Here is a 20,725-nt window from a genome sequence, read left to right on the forward strand (position 1 = left end):
CCTCTTTTTTTAGCTACTCAACTCTGCTGTTATAGTACAAAAGTAGACATTGATAATAGCTAAACAGATGAGCATAGCTTTGTTCCAATAAAAATTTATTTGCCAAAAAGCGATAAGAAGGATTTGGTCTGTGTGTCTTACTTTGCTGACCTCTGTTTTCAGAGTGTTAAAGTGCAGTAATGAGACAGTTGAGAACCATCATATTCACTTTGGAGATAGTAGCCTCATGTGTAAATAGGTTAAAGAAGTGACTGGTGACTACTGAACCTACAAGGATGGAGAACATAATAAGATGAAATACAATGGAATGTGAAGAGCATGCAAACTACAATCCTGGAAAGGACTAGCAGCAAAACGAGTGAATGAGAGAAAATGGAACCCTAGGGCACTGTTGGTGGGAATACAGACTGTTACTGCCCCTGTGGAAAATAGTATGGAGTTTTCTCAAAAAATCGAAAGTGGCAGTACCTTTTAACCCAGTGATTCCACTTACTAGAATATAGCCTAAGAAACCTCAAACACCAATTCAAAAGAACGTATGTACCTCTGTATTCATAGCAGTATTTATAATAGCCAAGGTCTAAAAACAGCCCAAATACTCCTCAGTAGAAGAGTGGATAAAAAAAAACCCTGTGGTACATTTACATGATAGAATGCTATGCAGTAGTAAAAAAGAAGGGATTCTTACCTTTTGGCAGTAGCATGGGTGGAACTGGAGACTATTATGCTAAGTGAAATGAGCCAAGCAATGAAAGACAAATACCATATCATGTCACTTACAACTAGAATCTAAGGAACAAAATAAACTAACAAGCAAAATAGAATCGGAGGCACAGAAACAAGGAACAGACTGACAGCTGTCAGAGGAGAGGTGGGTGGGAAGGACTGAATGAAAGAAAGTGAAGGGATTAGCCAAAGAACATATATACATAACCCACAGACACAGATAAGAGTGTGGTGATGGCCAGAGGGAAGAGGTGACAGGGGCTGGGTTGAGGTGGACCAAGGAAAAGAAAATGGGGACATCTGTAATAATGTCAACAATGAAAATAATGTAACCAAAAAAAAAAAAGAAAATATGATCAGACAGATTTAGGATTATGGCGTAAAGTGGTAGCTGTGACCAGGGAATAAAAATGCAGAAAAGGTTTGTTTCATATTATTTTGCACTTGTTATTTTTTGTTTTTCACATTTAAAGGAACAGCATATAAATGGATGCCTTGGATTTTCTATTTAATTACATCTAGATATTTTGGATTCAGAATCAATGTACTTATATTTCCAAACACATTATCTATAATCATTATATCTGAATTGAAGATATTTACTCCTTTTCATCCTTAGCCACCTTTTCCAATGTTATGTTGGCACAAGAACATTTTCCCCATATTTTGATTAAATGTATAGCTTGTTTAAAGAATAAACTCGGTTTATATTTATAGTAATTGGAAAAGCAGAGAGATGGGTTTCCTGTCTAGCATCACTTTTGAATTTTATTTGAATTTGCCTTTTTCCCTCTCCCTGTCATCATAACTGCTTGCCTGGCTTAGGGATGTGTTTATTTAATGTCAAAATAAAACTTTATTCATATTTTAATACTTTTGAAATTAGGTTACATCTTTAGAATCAATGGGCATGTATTGAATCATTTAATATATGTTATATTTTCTTACTACAAAACCTGCTGTGAAATTCAACAGCCTTTTAGAATCTAGGAAATACGGTATTATCTTCTCTCCTTCTTGCCTCCACCTTTCCTCTGACAAACACTTTCAGAGGTGCCAAAAACTTACATTTCTGGAAAACAAATCTGATCTTGTTAGTACCTTACCTAGTGATTGCGAGTGCCTCACAGTCATTTTAAGTGACCTCAATGTTCCGGCTTCTTGGCATGGCCTTCACGGGCCTTGCTATCTAAAGCCTTTCATATTTGGGCTCAAAGAACCAGATCTCCAGCCTCTTTTCCCACCGTCCCTCTCTCCTTCATATGTATTGCTTCATTCCTGACAATCAGATGCATGATGCATTATTTTAATACAAGTGTTGTAAAGCCTCTGAGGAAAGTTTAATAAAACGGGATTGGTGTTGAGCTGAAAATAGCTAAAACAGACTTTTTCTAAAGCTTAATCCTTTAAGATGGAAATGTATCATTGTCCTTGCAAGAAAGACTTGACTTTTTATATTAAATTGTTGAAGAAGCTTATAGAATATCTTTATTTGGAGCCTTTTAAAAGCAGACTTGGCACTCTTCTGTTTGGGATGATTTAGGTATACCCATGAGAGAGAAACAAGATGAACTTTGAGGCTGTGGCCAGTTCTAGGAGTTTTTGGGTGATTAATGACTATCTAAATGAGGCCAAGACATCCAGATGGGAGTGAAGAGAGAAATCCAGTTAGTCATCTACATGCTCTTTACTCTACAGTTTAAAAAACCTGGATAGTTTAATGTATGTACTTATTTAAATCAAACTATTTATTTCACTGGTATTTTCTGCTTTGGATGTTCACATGTTGCTATGGTATAAACAACCCCACAAGATAAACCCCTATTATCTTATTCTGTCTGCCATCAAATGACACATATCAAATTGTAACGTTTAAAAACATAACCATGTGAATTAAATTGAAGATGTTCAGAAATTGTTTTTGTTTGGTCTGAACATAAAATACTAATAAAGGAATAGTGTAAAATATTTTTAATGCATTTTTGGCTGTTTGCTTATTTTTCTAGAATGGAAATTAGTAAGTGACTTACCCACCATATTTATATTTATATGGTTCTGTGTTTTAAATGTAGGTATGTGTCTTGTGTCCTGGGCTGTCCATATGAAGGAAGCATCACACCACAAAAAGTGACTGAAGTAAGTAAGATATGCCTTCTGGTTCCCCTTAAAATGATGGATAGTATTGATCTGTTTTCTTTACAGTTTAATGCATCTGCATATCAAAGACCGAAGGAAACTGTGGAGTGGGAGACCTGGGATTGCTTAACTAATAGTTTCACTTTAACCCTAAAGACCTATTTATTGCCTAGAGCTGCTCAAAGTTAAATAACATTTTTTTTTTCTTTAAAAAATATTTTATTTATTATGCTATTACAGTTGTCCCATCGTCTCCTTTATTCCCTCCATCCTGCACACCCCCTCCCACTTGCATCCCCCACCCTTAGTTCATGTCCATAGGTCATACATATAAGTTTTTTGGCTTTTACATTTCCTATACTATTCTTAACCTCCCTCTATTCTCTACCTACTATTTATGCTACTTATTTCCTGTACCATTTCCCCATTCTTCCCTCCCCTTCCCCACTGATAACACTCCATATGATCTCCATTTCTGTGATTCTATTCCTGTTCTTATTGTTTGCTTAGTTTGTTTTTGTTTTTGCTTTTTAGGTTGGGCTATTGATAGTTGTGAGGTTGTCATTTTACTGTTCATATTATTGATCATCTTCTTTTTCTTAGATAAGTCCCTTTAACATTTCATATAATAAAGGCTTGGTGATGATGAACTCCTTTTAACTTGACCTTACCTGGGAAGCACTTTATCTGCTCTTCCATTCTAAATGATAGCTTTGCTGGATAGAGTTATCTTGGATGTAGGTCCTTGCCTTTCCTGACTTTGAATACTTCTTTCCAGCCCCTTCTTGCCTGTAAGCTTTCTTTTGAGAAATCAGCTAACAGTTTTATAGGAACTCCTTTGTAGGTAACTGTCTCCTTTTCTCTTGCTGCTTTTAACATTCCTTATCTTTCACCTCGGGTAATGTAATTATGATGTGCTTTGGTGTGTGCTTCCTTGGGTCCAACTTCTTTGGGACTCTCTGAGCTTCCTGGGCTTCTTGAAAGTTTAGTTCCTTTGCCAGATTAGGGAAGTTTTCCTTCACTATGTTTTCAAATAAGTTTTCAATTTCTTGCTTTTCCTCTTCTCCTTCTGTCATCCCTATGATTCAGATGTTGGAAGATTTAAAGTTGTCCCAGAGGTTCCCAAGCCTCTCCTCATTTTTTTGAACTCTTGTGTCTTCATTATATTCTGGTTGAATGTTTATTTCTTCAGTCCTGATTTTCTTCAAAGTTAAATAACATTTGAGTTTTATCTTTTGAGTGCTCAAAGCTGAAGGGAATCACAATACCTGCTTTGTTTTTACCTGAGTGACCTTTTTATCATTCCTGGAAGTTTGTGCACAGTCTCTTTCCCTTTGCCTTGCTTGCTCAGGGAGCAGCCCTTTGTTCTTCTCTTGTGTGTTTTTGGCACATATATCAGAGAAAATACACTGCTTCAGTGTTTTGTTCCTTTGGGGTTCTATAGTTCTTACTGCTGAGATATAAGTTGCTATTACTGAACATGTTTACAGCAGTAGATTAGTCATTAAGGACCATTATCGAAGTTCATTTTTTACTTACTGTTCCTGTTTATTAACTGATACTAATGAATGCAAAATGCCCATTCTCTGAAATTATATTAAACTATCTCATAAGCTCATTTGGACGTATATTAATGTGCACCTGTTGTTAGGGTGTTAATGTTCCTAAATTACCAATGTGGTACTGAAGCAGTGAAGATGGCATCGTTAGAAATCGAAATTTAAGCTGAATACACTTCTGGTTTGACTAAAGCCAATACTGTTTTTGTGCATTCATTTGAACTTTTGAAAGTTGCTACAGATTTTGTAAATGAGGGGCAGGTCATGATCCATTATTTAAGCAAGGCCTTTGCAACACCGAGGAAGATATACTATAAAATAATGAAGCTTACATGTTGTAGTCCTTCAGCTGCATGGGCTCCTTCCAAGGACTCTTGTTACTAGTTTGTATTCACAACTATGTATGTTTTCCTTAAAGAACACTTCCATAATTGTCTCAATTCGGACTCCACAAAACCTGGATCCAACTGGGCCGATACACCACACCCCTTGCTCTTCTGCCTGGGCCTCATGCCATCTCTGGGTGGGCCACAGGTACCCTCAGGCTCTCCACTCCTGCACCACAATGCTGGGCAGTTGCGGGAAAGAATTATGTAACAGGAAGATTAGAAGCATTAGGAATTCATCACCAGCAGCCCTTCTGAGCTATTCTAATGTATTTGTAGCCAACTCACTCTCTTACTTTCTGAAATGACTAATGCAAGTTGTGTTCACTCTCTAGTCTTTCAAGGCCCTTGTCCTTCCCGTTACTTAATTCCCTGTATATTCAACTGCTTAGACTCATTATGTGGACAGTTGAACATGTTCAGCCTCTTTCATCTGAAAACTTTCTTTTTTTAAAAGATTTTATTTATTTCTTAGAGGGGAAGGAAGGGAGAAAGAGAGGAAGAGAAGCATTGATCACTTGCCTCTCACACCCACAACCGGGCACCTGGCCAGCAACCTAGGCATGTGCCATGACCAGGAATCAAACTGGTGATCTTTTCATTCACAAGCTGGGACTCAGTCCGCTGAGCCACACCAGCCAGGATTGAAAACTTTCTTAATTGAGTACCCTCATCTAATTATTGACTATCTCCATCCTTCTACATCTAAACTTCTTCAAAGGACTGTCTATAGTAGTGGCATTCATTTCCTCATGTGCCACCAATTCTTCATCATACCCCAAGTTGACTTCTAGACCACCACTCCTTTGAAATCCCTATTTATAAGATCACTGCTTTGCACTTGTCACCAAGAAATGCAAGATTATATTTTGTCCTCATCTTGACTTCTCAGCAGAATTGCGACTAGTGACTGATCATTCTGTCCTTTTTGCAACACTTTTGTATTTCTTGTATTCTCTTAATATCACACTTATGATTTTCCTTTGAAGCCTCATTCTCTCTCTCTGGCCAGTAAGAAATTCTAGCATTTAACAAGCAGTAAAAGAGGGTGAGCTATATGATTTTTTAATCCAAGTTTCCATTAAGTAAGAGTCTTCTACCTAGACTAGGTCTACCTTCTGAGTACCCTTCATTCTGTTTTTAAAATTGTTATTGATATTGCCTTTCTGAAAAACAAATCTGGTGTTATCACCACTACCCCAAATTCTGTCCTGCCTTTCTATCACTCTTCTAATAGAATCCTTGACCAAAATTTTAAACTTTTTGCAAGGCTCTGTATGGTCTTCCCCATGCCTAACTCTCAGGCTCATGTAGCTTTATTCCCCTTTGGTTTTTGCTTTTCATCTCACTACCCTTTACATTTGAGGGTTTTTTTTCCTATTTGGAATGCTTTTTGCATTTTTTATTTCAGCTGCCTAGAACACACTCACCTCTACATTTTATATTCTACCTGGAATATTCTTCTCATACACTTTTTTCTTATCCTCTTCAAAAAGTCAGTGCTTAGTTTATCTTAAGTTGTCACTTGGGCCCTTGCTGCTTGACAGGTCTGGGTCAATATCCTTTGCCATATGCTCTTAAATCCTGGTTCTTTGTCTTTGTCTAAAAATTCTTATTTTAGCTGTAATTACACATTCCCCAATGGAACTGATTAAGGTCTGTCCTCATTTGACTCTAGGCTCTCTAACAGCCTGAACCATCTCAATACTTGTCTGTCCATCATATACCAGCACTTAACACAGTGCCTGACATGAAACAGCACTTAAGAAATTCATAATAAATGAATTAATGAGTGACCCTGTGTCAGATTTTGTACAAAGTGATTCATAATCTCATTTTTATTGACAAATATGTCATTATTGACATCACTGTTATTATTGTAATTCTTAAAAAAATAAGAGTTAAAAATATGCTAAATAAGGGTATTTTGTTTTTGGTTTTCTAGAGATTAGGGACAGAAGTTTAAAGAGGTTCATTTTCTTTCATTTTTCTGCTCAGACTAACATGGGTGATGGCTGAGATTAAATCCAGGCCTGTCAGACTCCAGAACCTGTGTCTTTGTCAATATACCTGCTGCTTTCATGCAAAATCTTATTGCTCTTTGAAGTAGCCTCAGCTATTTAGCTTGAAGGGACCTTGCAATATATCTCTTTGTACTATCACTACTTGGTACTTGACTCAAAACATGCAAGATCATCCATATATAAGCCAGAAAAATTAAGGCAGAAATCCTTAGTTACTCTATTAAGTATTATAAAGCTAGTATTTATAATAATTATAAAGCTACTGAGTGACGGAACTGAAGCTGGTATTGATAATTTTTGACCTCTAATATCTTGAGAAATGTTACTTCCAAAGTAAATTTGAAATGCTTCTGTTTGATGAAAGAGTTAAGAAAAGTAAGTCTGCCATAGTTAAAATTGTAGTTTATAATTTGTAATTAAACATGGAAATCAATAGATGGATATGATTAGAAAGCAAACTTGAATATTAAGAAATGATACTTACAGTAATGTCATTCAGGGCTTTTTATATAATACTCAAGATTTAATGAGCATGTATCTGGGCCAGAAAATTAAAATGTTTTCCATGGATGTATCCTGATCTTAGTTATGATTTTTACCCGTAGATGGTGTTTGCTGAGGGACAGCAGGGTGTGACTCTGTTCATTCCCATTGTTTTATAAGCTCTTTGCCTGTCCCACAGGTATCAAAGAGATTGTACAGCATGGGCTGTTATGAGATCTCCCTGGGAGACACAATTGGAGTGGGAACTCCAGGAAGCATGAAGAGAATGCTGGAAAGTGTCATGAAGGAAATCCCGCCCAGTGCTCTTGCCGTTCACTGTCATGACACATACGGACAAGCCTTAGCCAATATCCTCACGGCCCTTCAGGTACTTTGTGTTGTTTGTATGTACACAAGGTGTGTATATTTATTTACAATATAAATGTGTTAAGAGCTGCAGTGAAATAGCATTTTAAAATTTCTGTGGATGTCATGTTTGAATAGTGACTGCTACCTGGCAGGCACTCAGGAGGTATTTGCCAACTGCACATGTTTTTTGAGGCTAATGATGTCTCTTATTACTGCTCATTTGTTTGATAAAATTCCCGAATTTGTTCTCCTTCAGATATTAATCCTCTTAAAGCTGAAAAAAATCCTCTTTTCAGCTCCCATGTGCTTTCGGCCATAAAATATCATAGGTTGAAATATGATAGCATTTTGAGGAGTGCAAAGCGCAAAGATAGTAGAATGCACTGTTGCTATCATGTCAGGGGTGTTCTTGTGGATAATTTGGTGCTCTGTGATGAGGCGCTGTGGTGCTGAAATGCAGGATGTTTTGTTTAAGATGGTTTTCTGATGTGTTGAGCATACTTTAGAAAGAACCCCTGGTTTTAATCAAGTGTATTCTCTAAGATGGGCAAAATGAAGAGATCTAGAAAGTTGGAGGATTAAAAAGTGTTTATCAATTCTAATGATAACTCAGTTATTTTGAATATATGTAAACAAATAGATATAAATAGCATTTTAAGGTTATCGTTTGAAAATTAGTCTCTTAAAATCAGCTAAAATACATTCATTTGCTGTTCTTAGGACAGAAGATTTTGATGACTAAAGATAAGACTCTATGAAAGTATTTTGTCGAAGCCGAAAGTTAGTATGTAAAGCTTCATGTCACAGTTCTGAAGTGTACAGTTGCTTGGCAGGAGTTAAAAACAATGTGAAGATCAAGCCCCATAAGGGCTTATTTTGGCTTTGTAACATATGTGCACAAATCCTTATTTATCATCTGGAAGTGGGCAAGGGACATTGTATTAAATTAGAACAGAAAATCATATCCCATGGACTTTTGGACATGGGAATTTTTACGATTTTTCCTTCCCTAGGTATTTCAGTTTCTAAAACAATAGAGAACCAGGCATCACTTCAGAATTCTGTGTTCAGATGCAACTGTAACTTATTAAGTATTCCTAACCAGCAAGTTGCTAAGTTCCTGAAGAGGTGTGTCTTAGTGCTGCCTGGCTCTCCCCGTCTCTCCCCCTCTCTCTGTTCTCTGCTCCCATCTTTCTGTATCTCCTCGTCTCTCTCTGTTCTCTCTCCTTCTCTCTCTTCTCTGTTTGGATCTATCATCTATATGGCAATACATTGAATAATTATTTTATTTCTGTATTATTATACAATAAATGATAGCTTAGTTCTTTGGGGAACAGGTGTACAGTGCAAAGTTTGGGAACCCGAACTTCTGATTCTGGACACACTGCCTCTTGAAAATGCCCAAGTGCAAAGTATTGCTGAAACCACATTGTGATGTTAACAGTTCCGGAAGGCCCATATGATAGGGTAACATTTGAAATGAGATCTAAAGAATGAGAAGGAACTAACCCCAGTAAGGGGTGTATGCATGTGTGCACACATGTGCACCAGTCTGTGAAAACAATACTTCAAGCAGATGAAACACCATTTGGGCAAAAGTCCTTGAGAGAGGGGAGGATCTTGTCCTAGAACCTAAAAGATGACCAGTACATTCCCAGGAGAAACTAAGCTTTAATAACATTTGCTGAATTAGTTGAATTGCAAAGTCTTTACTTATAGAGAGATATGAACTGAAATCCTAGAGCCTTTGCCCATCTCGAAATGGCCAGACAAGGGAGCACAAAACAACCTGGGACCCAAGCTAGATGGGAACGTGGGTGAGAACCAGTGTAATGCTGAGATCCCCCAAGGCAGGCCTATACCCCCAGTCCAAGGGCGGGCCAGCAATAATTGCATCATGCAAAGGGAGAAGGCAAGCACATGCATTCTTATGGCCTGGCCCTGAGTTGGAGGAGAAATACAAAGTCTCCCTTTGTCCATCATAACCTTTTGTCTACCCTCATGTAGGTTTAGGGTTCAGATTCCCATTGCCTAGAGAATTTGAAAGACACAAGAACATAAATTACTTTGAAAAGTCTGGGGGTTAGTAGTACCTTTAGGTATGAAAAACCTTCTCAGACGTAACTCTTCTCCAGTATAAGCCCGACTGTGGTGTGTTTGTGTGTCTCTGCGTAGGCATGGGTGTTCTACTCAGCCGCTCCTGTGGTAGTTCGTAGGAAGTGTGATTGTAGGCATCTGTAACTATTTTCTGCTCCTTTGGTGTGTGTCTTAGCTCTCTGAATACATGGAGGATAAGCGGGAGGCCAGTGTGCTGTGACATTGCCCCAGAGCTTAGGTTAGGCTCACAGCAACAATAGTGAAGTGGGTGACAGTGCCTTGTGTAATAAGCAACATGACATTAGGCTGGAGAGCCCAGTATGAGTGAACTGAACGATCGAGGAAACAGTCAAAATGTAGAGATCTGTTCAGGAGGCTAAAACTTAAGAGTTGTAGAGGATTTTTTTTTTTTTTGCCTTTCTGCCATCCACTTTCACATAGTTTGATAAACCAGTGACAACACAAGAAAGAAATATACATCTGCTGGTCTCTTTGAAACTGTGTATAGCTAAAACAATCTTTATGCTGACAAAGATAGCCACATGTGCTCCTCGGACATCACTGCGCACACACCTGTGCTGGTCCCAGGCCACACCAAGTACAGCACAGTACTTTTCTCACCTCCCACCCCTCCCATAAACAGCAACAGCAACAGCAAAATAGCCTGGCTTACTTTTAGTGGAGGAGGAAAGAATCTCTTAGAAAAAACTGTCAGTGTGTAAGTAGAAAAGAAATCAGAGAAAGTTTTACTTCATTATGAACAGGGCTAACCTTGGCTTCAGGAAGCAGTGGCCGTACTTCATTTTTTTTAATGGAATCTTTGAAGTGGCTTCTAGTAAAACTGGTGTAAGATTTGGAGTAGATATCATTTGCTTTAATTTAGGGGTTGAGAAGCAGTTTACAGTGCTCCATACTGGATGTTAATATTAAGGCAAGCAGACATGTAATAAGTGGAAACTTGGCTACATGGTAGGAAACAAAAAAGAGTTATAAATAGAACATCCCCTCCGTCTGGAAAGCACATACTAATTGTGTAGTAGAGGGTCGTGGAGAACTTTTTCTTGGGTTTCCAAGTTATTGTATTTTTAATGATATATGCATATGACATAGGGATGTATCTAGATGGTTACATGGAAGTCAAGAATTCATAATTATCAGAGGTACTTAATATAGAGAACTAATGTTGAGACTACAGATTTAAGTGTGGGATATTTATAACCACTCAAAACCAAAAGAACAAGAAAATGGGGTGGGAAAATGTACAACATTTTAGTAATAGAAGAAACATATAAGGCCCAGTGTATTTGTCTTTTATGTAAAAATTAAGCTTTACCCCTTATATGTTCCCAAGTACCTAAGTGAAATGCCAGTGAGCAAACCGTTTAATCAATTTAGTAGCAAAAATTGCACAGTTGTGATTTTTCTCCATTCAGATGATTTGAGTCTTCCTAATTGGATAGAAACAGAGTAAAACAAATAAGATCCAATACCACCAATAATAATACCACATTAATAGGTAGAACAGAGACAAAGCAGAATAGGAAATATTTAACTTTCTCCCGAAAAAGTATTATGTGCCTTTTTTTCTCAAACTTAATAGACTTTTAGCTTAATGTGCCTTTCCTCATAATGTTTTCCATATGCTTATTATTCTCTTTTAGAAAAGCAAAATTATTTACCTAATTTTTGCATTAAAACATTTTATATTAACTTTTGCTACACATGTTTAAATGCTACCAAACAGTACATATTTTTTCATGTGATTTGTTCTTGCCATTCTTGAGGATAATTTTTAAAAATTCTACTCACAAGCCGGATGAGTCTGTTTCTCCATTTTGTATATGTGGAAAGCATACTATTGAGAAATGGAGACGAGATGCAGACTTTCTGGAACAACCGTCTTGGTGACAGTATATTTAGTCAGTACTATTATTACAGTCATTACAATTAACACTACTAATAATAACAATCATAACATTTTTTATTTGAACAATTGTTTAAACTGGGTTATACTTAGCTGACCTTGTTTGCCCTATGGTCACTCGTTTTAAAATTTTTATTATTATTATTTTATTTTTTGTATTGAATTTCTTGGGCTGACACTGGTTAACAAAATTATACAGGTTTCAGGTGCACAATTCCACAACACATCATCTGTATACTGTAGTGTGTGTTCATCACCCCAAGTCAAGTCTCCCTCCACCACCATTAATCCCCTGTACTCTCCTCCACCTCTCTCCCCACCCCCTCCTGTGAGTCACCACACTGTTGTCCATGTCTGTGAATTATTTTTCTTCTTTTTCCTTTTTGCTCAAACCTTCCACCCTGACCACTCAGGCCCCAAGCCCCCAAGCCCTGACCCTACCCAACAGCTATCAGCCTGCTCTCTAGGAGTCTGTTTCTATTTTCCTTTTTAGTTCATTTTGTTCATTAGATTCCATATGTGAGTGAAATCATATGACATTTGTCTTTCTCTGAATGGCTTATTTCACTTAGCATAATGCTCTCCACATCCATCCATCTGTGGCAAAGGGTAAAATTTTCTTCTTTTTTTTTACACCTGAGTAGTATTTCATTGTGTAAACGTACCATGGCTTTTTTTTTTATCAACTCATCTATTGATGGACACTTGGACTGCTTCCAAATCTTGACTATTGTAAAAGATGTTACAATGAACATAGGAGTGCATATATTCTTTCCAATTAGTGTTTTGGGTTTCTTCAGATAAATTTCAAAAAGTGGAATCACGATGTCATAAGGCAGTTCCATTTTTAATTTTTGAGGGAACTCCATACTGCTTTCCACAGTGGCTGTACAAATGTGCGTTCCCACTAACAGTATATGAGGGTTCCTTTTTCTCCACATCCTCATCTATACTTGTTGTTTATTGATTTATTGAAGATAACCATTCTGACAGGTATAAGGTGATAACTCATTGTGATTTTAATTTACATTTCTTTGATGATTAGTGAGGTTGAAAATCTTATGTCTGTATGTCCTCTTTGAAGAGGTGTCTGTTCAGGTCCTTTGCCCATTTTTAATTAAATTATTTGTTTTTTGGTGTTGAGTTATCTGAGTTCTTCATAAATTTTTGATGTTATCAGATGTTATATTGACAAATATATTCTTCCATTTGGTGGGTTGTCCTTTAATTTTTTTGATGATTTCTTTTAAAAACTTTCTAGTTTGATGCAGTGCCATTTATTTTTCTTTTGTTTTCTATGTTTGAGGAAACATATCAGAAAAAATGTTATTAAGAGAAATGTCCAAGATTTTATTGCCTCTGTTTTCTTCTAGAAGTTTTATGGTTTCGAGTCTTACATTTAAGTCTTTAATCCATTTTGAGTTTATTCTTGTCTATAGGATAAGAAGGCCCAATTTTCCTAACACCATTTATTAAGTAAACTGTCCTTTACCTTGTTCTATGTTCTTGCCTCCTTTGTCAAATATTAATTGATCATAAAAACATAGGTTTACTTTCAGGCTCTCTATTCTGTTCCATTGATCTATGTGTCTGTTTTTATACCAGGACCGTGCTACTTTAGTTACTATGGCCTTGCAGTTATATTTGATAAAAGGTAGTGTGATTCTTCCAACTTCGGTCCTTTCTCAAAATTATTGTGAATATTTGGGATCTTTTGTGGTTCTATATAAATTTTTGACTTATTTGTTCTAATTATGTGAAATATATCCTTGGTGTTTTGATAGGAATTGTGTTGAATTTATGGATTTCTTTTGGTAGTATGGATGTTTTAATGTTGTTAATTCTTCCTACCCATGAACATGGTATATGCTTCCATTTCTTTGCATCTTTCTTAATTTCTTTCTTCAGTGCTTTATAATTTTCTGAATACAGGTTTTTTACATTCTTAGTTAGATATATTTCTAGGTATTTTTTATGCATTTGTTAATGGGATTGTTTTCTTAGTTTGACTTTCTGATACTTCATTATTAATGTATAAAAATGCAACTGATTTCTGGATATTTAATTCATATCTGACTACTGAATTTATTTATCAGATCTAGTAGTTTTTTGGTGGAATATTTAGGGTGGTCTACATACAGTATCATGTCATCTGCAAACAAAGACAATTTTATTTCTTTCTTTGTATTATGGATGCCTTTTATTTCTTCTTCTTATCTGATTGCCATGGCTGGTCTTCCAGTGATATGTTGAATAAGACTGATAAAAATGGACATCTCTGTCTTGTTCCTGATATTAAGGAAAATGCTGTTAGTTTTCCACAATGAGTATGATATTAGCTATGACTTTGTCATTAATGACCTTTATTAGGTCAAGATATGTTCTCTCTTGTTACCACTTTCCTGAGAGTTTTTATCGTAAATGGACGCTGTATTTTGTCAAAAGCTTTTTCTTCCTCTGTTGATATGATCATATGATTTTTATCTTTGATTTTGGTTATGTGGTATATCACTTTGATTTACAGTTATTGTATCAACTTGCATCCCAGGAAAAAATACCATTTGTTCACCATTTGATCATAGTGTATGGTCATTTTTTAAAAATACCCAAGAATATTTTAAACCTATTTTAGTGAGATAAGAAAGGGGTGAGAAAGAGAGAGACAAACATCAATGTGAGAAAGAAACATTCGTAGGCTGCCTCCCATACACATCCCAACCAGGGATTGAACTTGCAGCTTAGGTATATGCCCTCACCACAAACCAAACCTGAAGCCTTTTGCTGTGTTGGGCAATGCACCAACCAACTGCGCCACTCCACTGGTGCCATAACCTTTTTAATGTATTGCTGGATTTGGTTTGCTAATAAATTTGTTTAAAGATTACTTCTACCCCAAGATTAAATAATGTTACTAATTTTGTATTATGAAGGGGATTTTAAAGGAATCCAGTTAGTGGAGTTAACAAAATTAAGTGTTTCATTTTATTTTTACCCTTTTTATTTTTTTTAATTAATTACTTTATTTTTTTTGGCTTAAAAAATTCATTCTTTCGCAGTCTGGAGGCCGGAAGTCCAAAATGAAGGTGTTGACAGGGCTTTGCAGGCTTGAGTATTTATTTTTTAACTTTTTTATTGTTGTTCAAGTACGATTGTCTTCATTTTCCCTTCACTACTGCCCCCCAACCCCAGCCATCTCCACCTCCCACCCCTGATCCCACCCCTCCTTGGTTTTGTCCATGTGTCCTTTATAGATGTTGCTAAAAGCCCTCTTCCCTCCCCCCCCCCATTTTTTAAAGGATTGTAGCATTTATGTTTATCAAAGATATTGGCCTATCATTTTCTTTCTTTGTAGTGTCTTTATCTGGTTTTGGAGTTAGGGTAATGCTGGCCTCATAAAATGAGCTTAGGAGTTTTCCCTTGATCTTGATTTTTTTGAATATTTTAAGAAGGATGGATGTTATTTCTTCTTTGAATGTTCGGTAAAATTTGCCTGTGGAGGCATCAGGTCCAGGACTTGTGTTTGTTTGAAGTTTTTTGATTACGGCTTCACTTGCATTAGTCATAATCATCTGTTTAGATTTTCTGTTTTTTCTTGATTTAGTTTGGGGGATTGTATGCTTTTATGCATTTGTCCATGTCTTCCACGTTGTCCAATTTGTTGGCATATTTTCTTATAATTTTTTGTATTTCAGTGGTGTCAGTTGTTACTTTTCCTCTTGTATTTCTACTTTTATTTATTTAGGTCCTCTCTTCTTTTTTTCCTTGATTAGTGTGATTAAAGGTTTATCTATCTTGTTTATCTTTTCAAAGAAAACAGGCACTATTTGACCTCTGAGATCAGGGGTGGGAGGTATTCCACTGGCTGAGAGCAACCGGATAGCACTGGTGGGAACTGGCTTGCTTCCCACCCCTAACAAGACTAGGATAGACTGTGTGATTGCCTAGATTCTCTGGTTAGGCATACTAGATGACTGTGACTGCACTATACTCATCATTAGGGACAGCTATGAATTAGCTTCTCTGTGCTGGCAGGGTAGCATAGCATGAAAGGCCCCAAGGCTTGCATCGTTTGTTTTTAGGGGACCCCAGTGAGGCAAGAGTGTGCAGTAGATATCCTCATCAGGTAGGCTCTGCAGACAGAGAAAGCCACAGGCTGGGCTGTCCAAATGCTACTATAACCAGAGCTTTTGGATGAGCTACACAGCTTTATGTACGCTCTGTTAACGTTCTCTGATCAGGAGGGCAGAAGGGTATATTTAGCAATAATGTGGGCCTACAGATTAGTTTCCCTACAAGGACTCAGTGGGAGAAGCAATTCCAAGGCTATTAAGCATCTTTCTTTGTAGTCTGATCTCAAGATGACCTGTGCTCCAAGTGTCCCGCACCAATGGGGCCACTGGCTTTCCTCTTGGGGTGATCAGCTCTGTTCTCCTGACACTTAATTCAAACTGCTGGGTTAGGCAGCAGCTTCCGAGTATTCTTGCCAGCCCTCTAGTCAGACAGGGTCAAGAGGCTGGCACTATAGTGGGCTAAGTATGTGACTCAGCTCTCCAGCTGGGAAGAACCGAGAGGGCCTAATTCAGCAACTCCAAGTTTTCCCAAACAGGATTTTTGGTTAGGGGGCAGTCAGGACCTGCATTTAGCAGCAGGAGATGCTGTGAGTTACCCACTGCCTGGATGGAGCAAGGGGAACCCTTCATGACCATTACTGTCTTTTCTGAGGCTGCTCAGATCTGCCTGCCAGCCTCTTGGTCCCAGTGTAGCTAGGTTACACAGCTTCCACGTCTTCTTGTTAGCCCTTTTGGTCAGATGGGCCTGGGAGCCACACTGTGTAGGGGGCGAGACTATGACTCAGTTCTCCTGAGCATAGTCAGACCAGTTTCCAAGGTTGGTAGAATTCCTCACTCAAAGACCCAAGTTAGGCAACTCTGATCTCCACCAAGTTCCCTGGTCAAACTGCACCACTAGCTTGGTACTGCAGAAGAGCAAAGCCGCTGGTAGACACTACTACTAGGACTCTTCAGGTAAGAACTCAGTTCGCCAAGATCCCAGTGCTGGTTGTTACAAGCGCCTTTCTCCCTCTCGGTCACAATGGGACTCCAAGTGGTTGAGCCCTGCAGATTTCCCGTAGTCTCTAAGGAGCAAAACCAGTGTTAGGTTTCCTGAAAAGTAACCCATGATTCTGAGGGGGCTAAATGTCACCTCTGGGCTCTCTTTTTTCCACTGAGGTTACCACAGGCTAAGGGGAGATCTCAGTGTGCTGTGCTGCCTTGGGGGAGGGGCAATGTGGTCCATGTGTAAACATTTCTCTCCCACTTCTAATGCCCTGGTCTGCCCTGGCTTCTGTGGAGCAGAGGGGTGCTTCAGCCTCACTCCATCCTCTAGGAACCTCTCCGTGGTGTCTTGTCCATGAATAGCTGTTACTTGTTCTTCTTTTGGGGGGCAAAGTCAGGATGGACATTCCTTTCTTGACATTGCTCAGTTGTGACTTTTACTGATGTAACTTTTAACAGATTACCAAATAAAAATACAAATTTTGGTAGCCTGTATCTATCTAACCCAAAGTATTACTTGGAATTTTATTTCCAGCCATAGTGTGGGAAAATTTTTTTTATCCTGCTTTCTACTTTATTTTTTAACTTTAAAGTTCTAATTCAAACAATGAAGCACTCTAGTACTAGGGAGGATGCATACAAGAGTAAGCTCAGGTTACTGACCTTGGAGAGTTTCCAATGCAAGCAGAAAAGTTTCAAGTGAAGTCAGAGGAACCCAGAAGAGATACCCTTTGGACTAAACATAAGAGAGATTTTTGTCTTGTTTTTATACTTTTACTGGCAGTGTACAGCCACTGGATATGTTAAACTGGAGTGGTTTGATTAATGCCTTGTTTTATGGAATTCATTCCAAATTCTGGGCGGAGGATGGCCTGTTAGGATTTGGAGCGCCGCAGAGATGAAAATATGAAGTTGCAGAGACCAGAGAGAGACACAGGCACTAGGAATGAGACGATGACGATCATTCCCATTGATAAATTATGGGAGAAGAGACAAAATAAAGGACACATATGGGAGATATTATTCCAATTCACAATCAGCTGGACTGAGAATTGCTTCTAAGTACATGTGAGCCGAGGTGGTAACGAATGAGGGTGAGGGAGAAGCGGAGACTAATCACTCTGACACTGCAAGTTAGGAAAAATGGGTGATGTCATTAGGATATGTGATCTTTCCAAGGCATTGCTAGTTTTGTGAAAATAAATCCAGGGACCTGTTAATGACAGTAATCCATATTTCATGAAATCATGTTTCACAGGGCTGCAGCTATTATGCACAGTTCCCCCTCAAAATATAGTGGTAATAATTCCTCAGGGCTTCCTCAGTCCCTCAAGAAAACAGACTTATGGAGGTCCTGCCTGCCAAATAATATAGCATGTAGAGTCAAGCCTAAACTCTACATTTATTACTTAATAAATTACATGTAATATTGCTGATTAAAGCGGTTATAAAGGGGTTTACTGATTTTTTTTCATTTTCTGATTTTATTTAGATAGAGTTGACATGGATCTATGAGTTTCAGGTGTCCAGCCTGAAGGTCTGACTTAACATATATTGTGAAATGAGTTTAAGTTTATTTAACAATTGAATTAATGCATAATTATTTGTAACTAAGTTAATGAACATTTACTTAAGTTTTATTTAGCATTCATCATCTCAGATAGATACAATATAAACTGATTTTTCTCTTTGTAATTAGAACTCCTTGGATTTACCCTCTTTATTTTCCTGTATGTTATGCAACAGCAGTTGTAACTACAAACGTCATGTTGTATATTACATCCCTATTATTTACCTTATAAACTCAAAATTTGTATATTTTGACCACTTTCCTCCAATTTCCCCACTCCTCGTGGATGGTAAACAAAAATGTACTCACTTTTTCATGTGGTTTTTATTTGTATATTACTGATGACTGGTGATGTTTAGAATCTATTCATATGTCTTTTGGTCATTTCGACATGCTCTTTGGAAAGATGTTTAGCACTTCTGTTGAATTTTTAATCAGATTGGTTTTCTATTGTTAGTAAATAGATTGAGTTCTTTACGTATTTTGGATATCAACCCAAATATAGTGGATATAGTTTATCTAATACAGTTTGCAAAATTTTCTCCCATTCTATATGTTGTCTTTTCATTTTGCTGTTTATTTTGCTGTGCAGAAAATTTTGAGTTTCATCTAGTCCCATTTGTTGGTGTTTGCTTTTCTTGTTTGTACTTTGTGACATGTTAAAAAAAATTTGCTAAGAACAACATCATTTAGCATTTTCCCTATATTTTATTCTAGAAGTTTTATGGTTTTGATCCATTTGAGTGAGTGGTGTAAGATAGGGGTTCAGCTTTATTATTCTGCTATTTGTTTCCTTTTTTCTAGCACCATTTGTTGAAGAAGCTGTCTCTTCCCCATTGGGTATTCTTGACTCCCTTGTCCAATATTCATTAACTGTATATACTGCAAGTTAACTCTGATCTTTCCATTGTATTCTGCTGGTTGGTGTGTCTGTTTTTATGCCAGCAGCATACTTTTTAAAATTATTATTATGGCTTTGTAGTTTAGTTTGAAATCAAGAAGGCTGACACCTCCAGCTTTCTTTTTTTATCAGGATAGATTTGGCTATTCTGGGTCTTTACTATTCTATACAAACTTTAGGATTGTTTCCTCTATTTCTGTGAAGAATGTGTTTGGAACTTGATAGGGGTTCTATTGTACCCATAGATGGCTTTGGGCAGTATGATCGTGCATGTTAACAGTGGTCGTTCTTTTGTTCTGTGAATACAGATGACTTCGTTTCTGTCTTCTTCCATTCCTTTTCTCAAAGTCTTATAGTTTTTCAGCAAACATCTTTTACCTTGCTGGTTAAATTTATTCCCAAGTGTATTATTACTGTTTTGGATTCTATTGTGAATGGGACAGTTTTATTTTTTCTTCAGATGCTTCAGTTAATGTAAAGCAATTGATTTTTACCTGTTGAATTGTAAAAAAAAAATTAATGAATTTTTACCTACCACTTTATTGAAATTATTGGTAATACCAACAATTTCTTACTTTGTGGAATTTTCTCTCTATATAAAACCATATCATCAGCAAATAGTGAACATTTTACTTCTTTTCTGATCTGGATGTCTTATATTTCTTTGGTTTGCCTGTTCGCTATCAGTAGGACTTTCAATATTGTGTTAATTAGGAGTCATGACTGGGAATACTTATTCCCTGATCTTGGAGAAAACGTTTCAATTTTTTTAATTGAGTATGTTATTTGTCGGTTTGTTGTATATAGAATTTGTTATGTTAATGTATGTTTCATATATACCCAGAATTTTTTTAATCATGAAAAAGGATGTTGTATCAAATGTTCTTTCTATATTTTTGAGATGTTCATATGCTTTTTTAAGGTATTATTGATGTGATCTATTATACTTACTGATTTGTGTATATTGAACCATTCTTCAATCTCAGGGATTAATTTCACTTGATCAGAGTGTACAGTTCTGTTAATGTATTATTATATTGGGTTTGCTGATTTTGAGAATTTTTGTACTTATAATCTTCATAGACATTGGTTTATGATTTTGTATTCTTGTGCTATCTTTTTCTGGTTTTGATGTCAAAGGAATGCTAGTTTCATAGAATGACTTTGGAAGTACTTAAGGAGAATTGGTGTTAATTATTCTTTTAAATGTTTTTTAGAATTGGCTAGTGAACTCCAGGCCCTGGAGTTTTCTGAGGAAGGAGATTTTTTATTACTAACTTAATCTCTTTACTTGTTATTGGTTTGTTCAGATTTTTGTTTCTTCCTAATTTAGTCTTGGTAGTTCGTGTTTCTTTAGAAATGTATCCACGTTCTAAGTTTTGTATTTTGTTGTAATTGTTCATAGTCTTTTATAATTCTATGTATTTTTATAGTATCAATTATCTTTCATTTACAGGCCTTTTCTTATGTTTATCTTTTTGCAGAACTAGCTCTCA

At 36.9% G+C, this 20,725-nt stretch overlaps 1 protein-coding gene across 1 annotated transcript in view; it reads left to right on the top strand.

The window, feature by feature from the left end:
* HMGCLL1 (3-hydroxymethyl-3-methylglutaryl-CoA lyase like 1) overlaps positions 1–20,725 on the top strand; it is a 191,271-nt gene that overhangs the window by 86,380 nt on the left and 84,166 nt on the right. The window contains exons 6-7 of the mRNA XM_037152085.2: positions 2,799–2,862; positions 7,514–7,702. Of these exons, the coding sequence (XP_037007980.1) occupies positions 2,799–2,862; positions 7,514–7,702 (253 nt within the window). The remainder of the gene's footprint in view (positions 1–2,798; positions 2,863–7,513; positions 7,703–20,725) is intronic.

The sequence above is a fragment of the Artibeus jamaicensis genome, unplaced genomic scaffold, assembly GCF_021234435.1.
Source record: "Artibeus jamaicensis isolate MK-2021 breed Jamaican fruit bat unplaced genomic scaffold, CSHL_Jam_final contig_484, whole genome shotgun sequence".
NCBI classification, from domain to species: domain Eukaryota; kingdom Metazoa; phylum Chordata; class Mammalia; order Chiroptera; family Phyllostomidae; genus Artibeus; species Artibeus jamaicensis.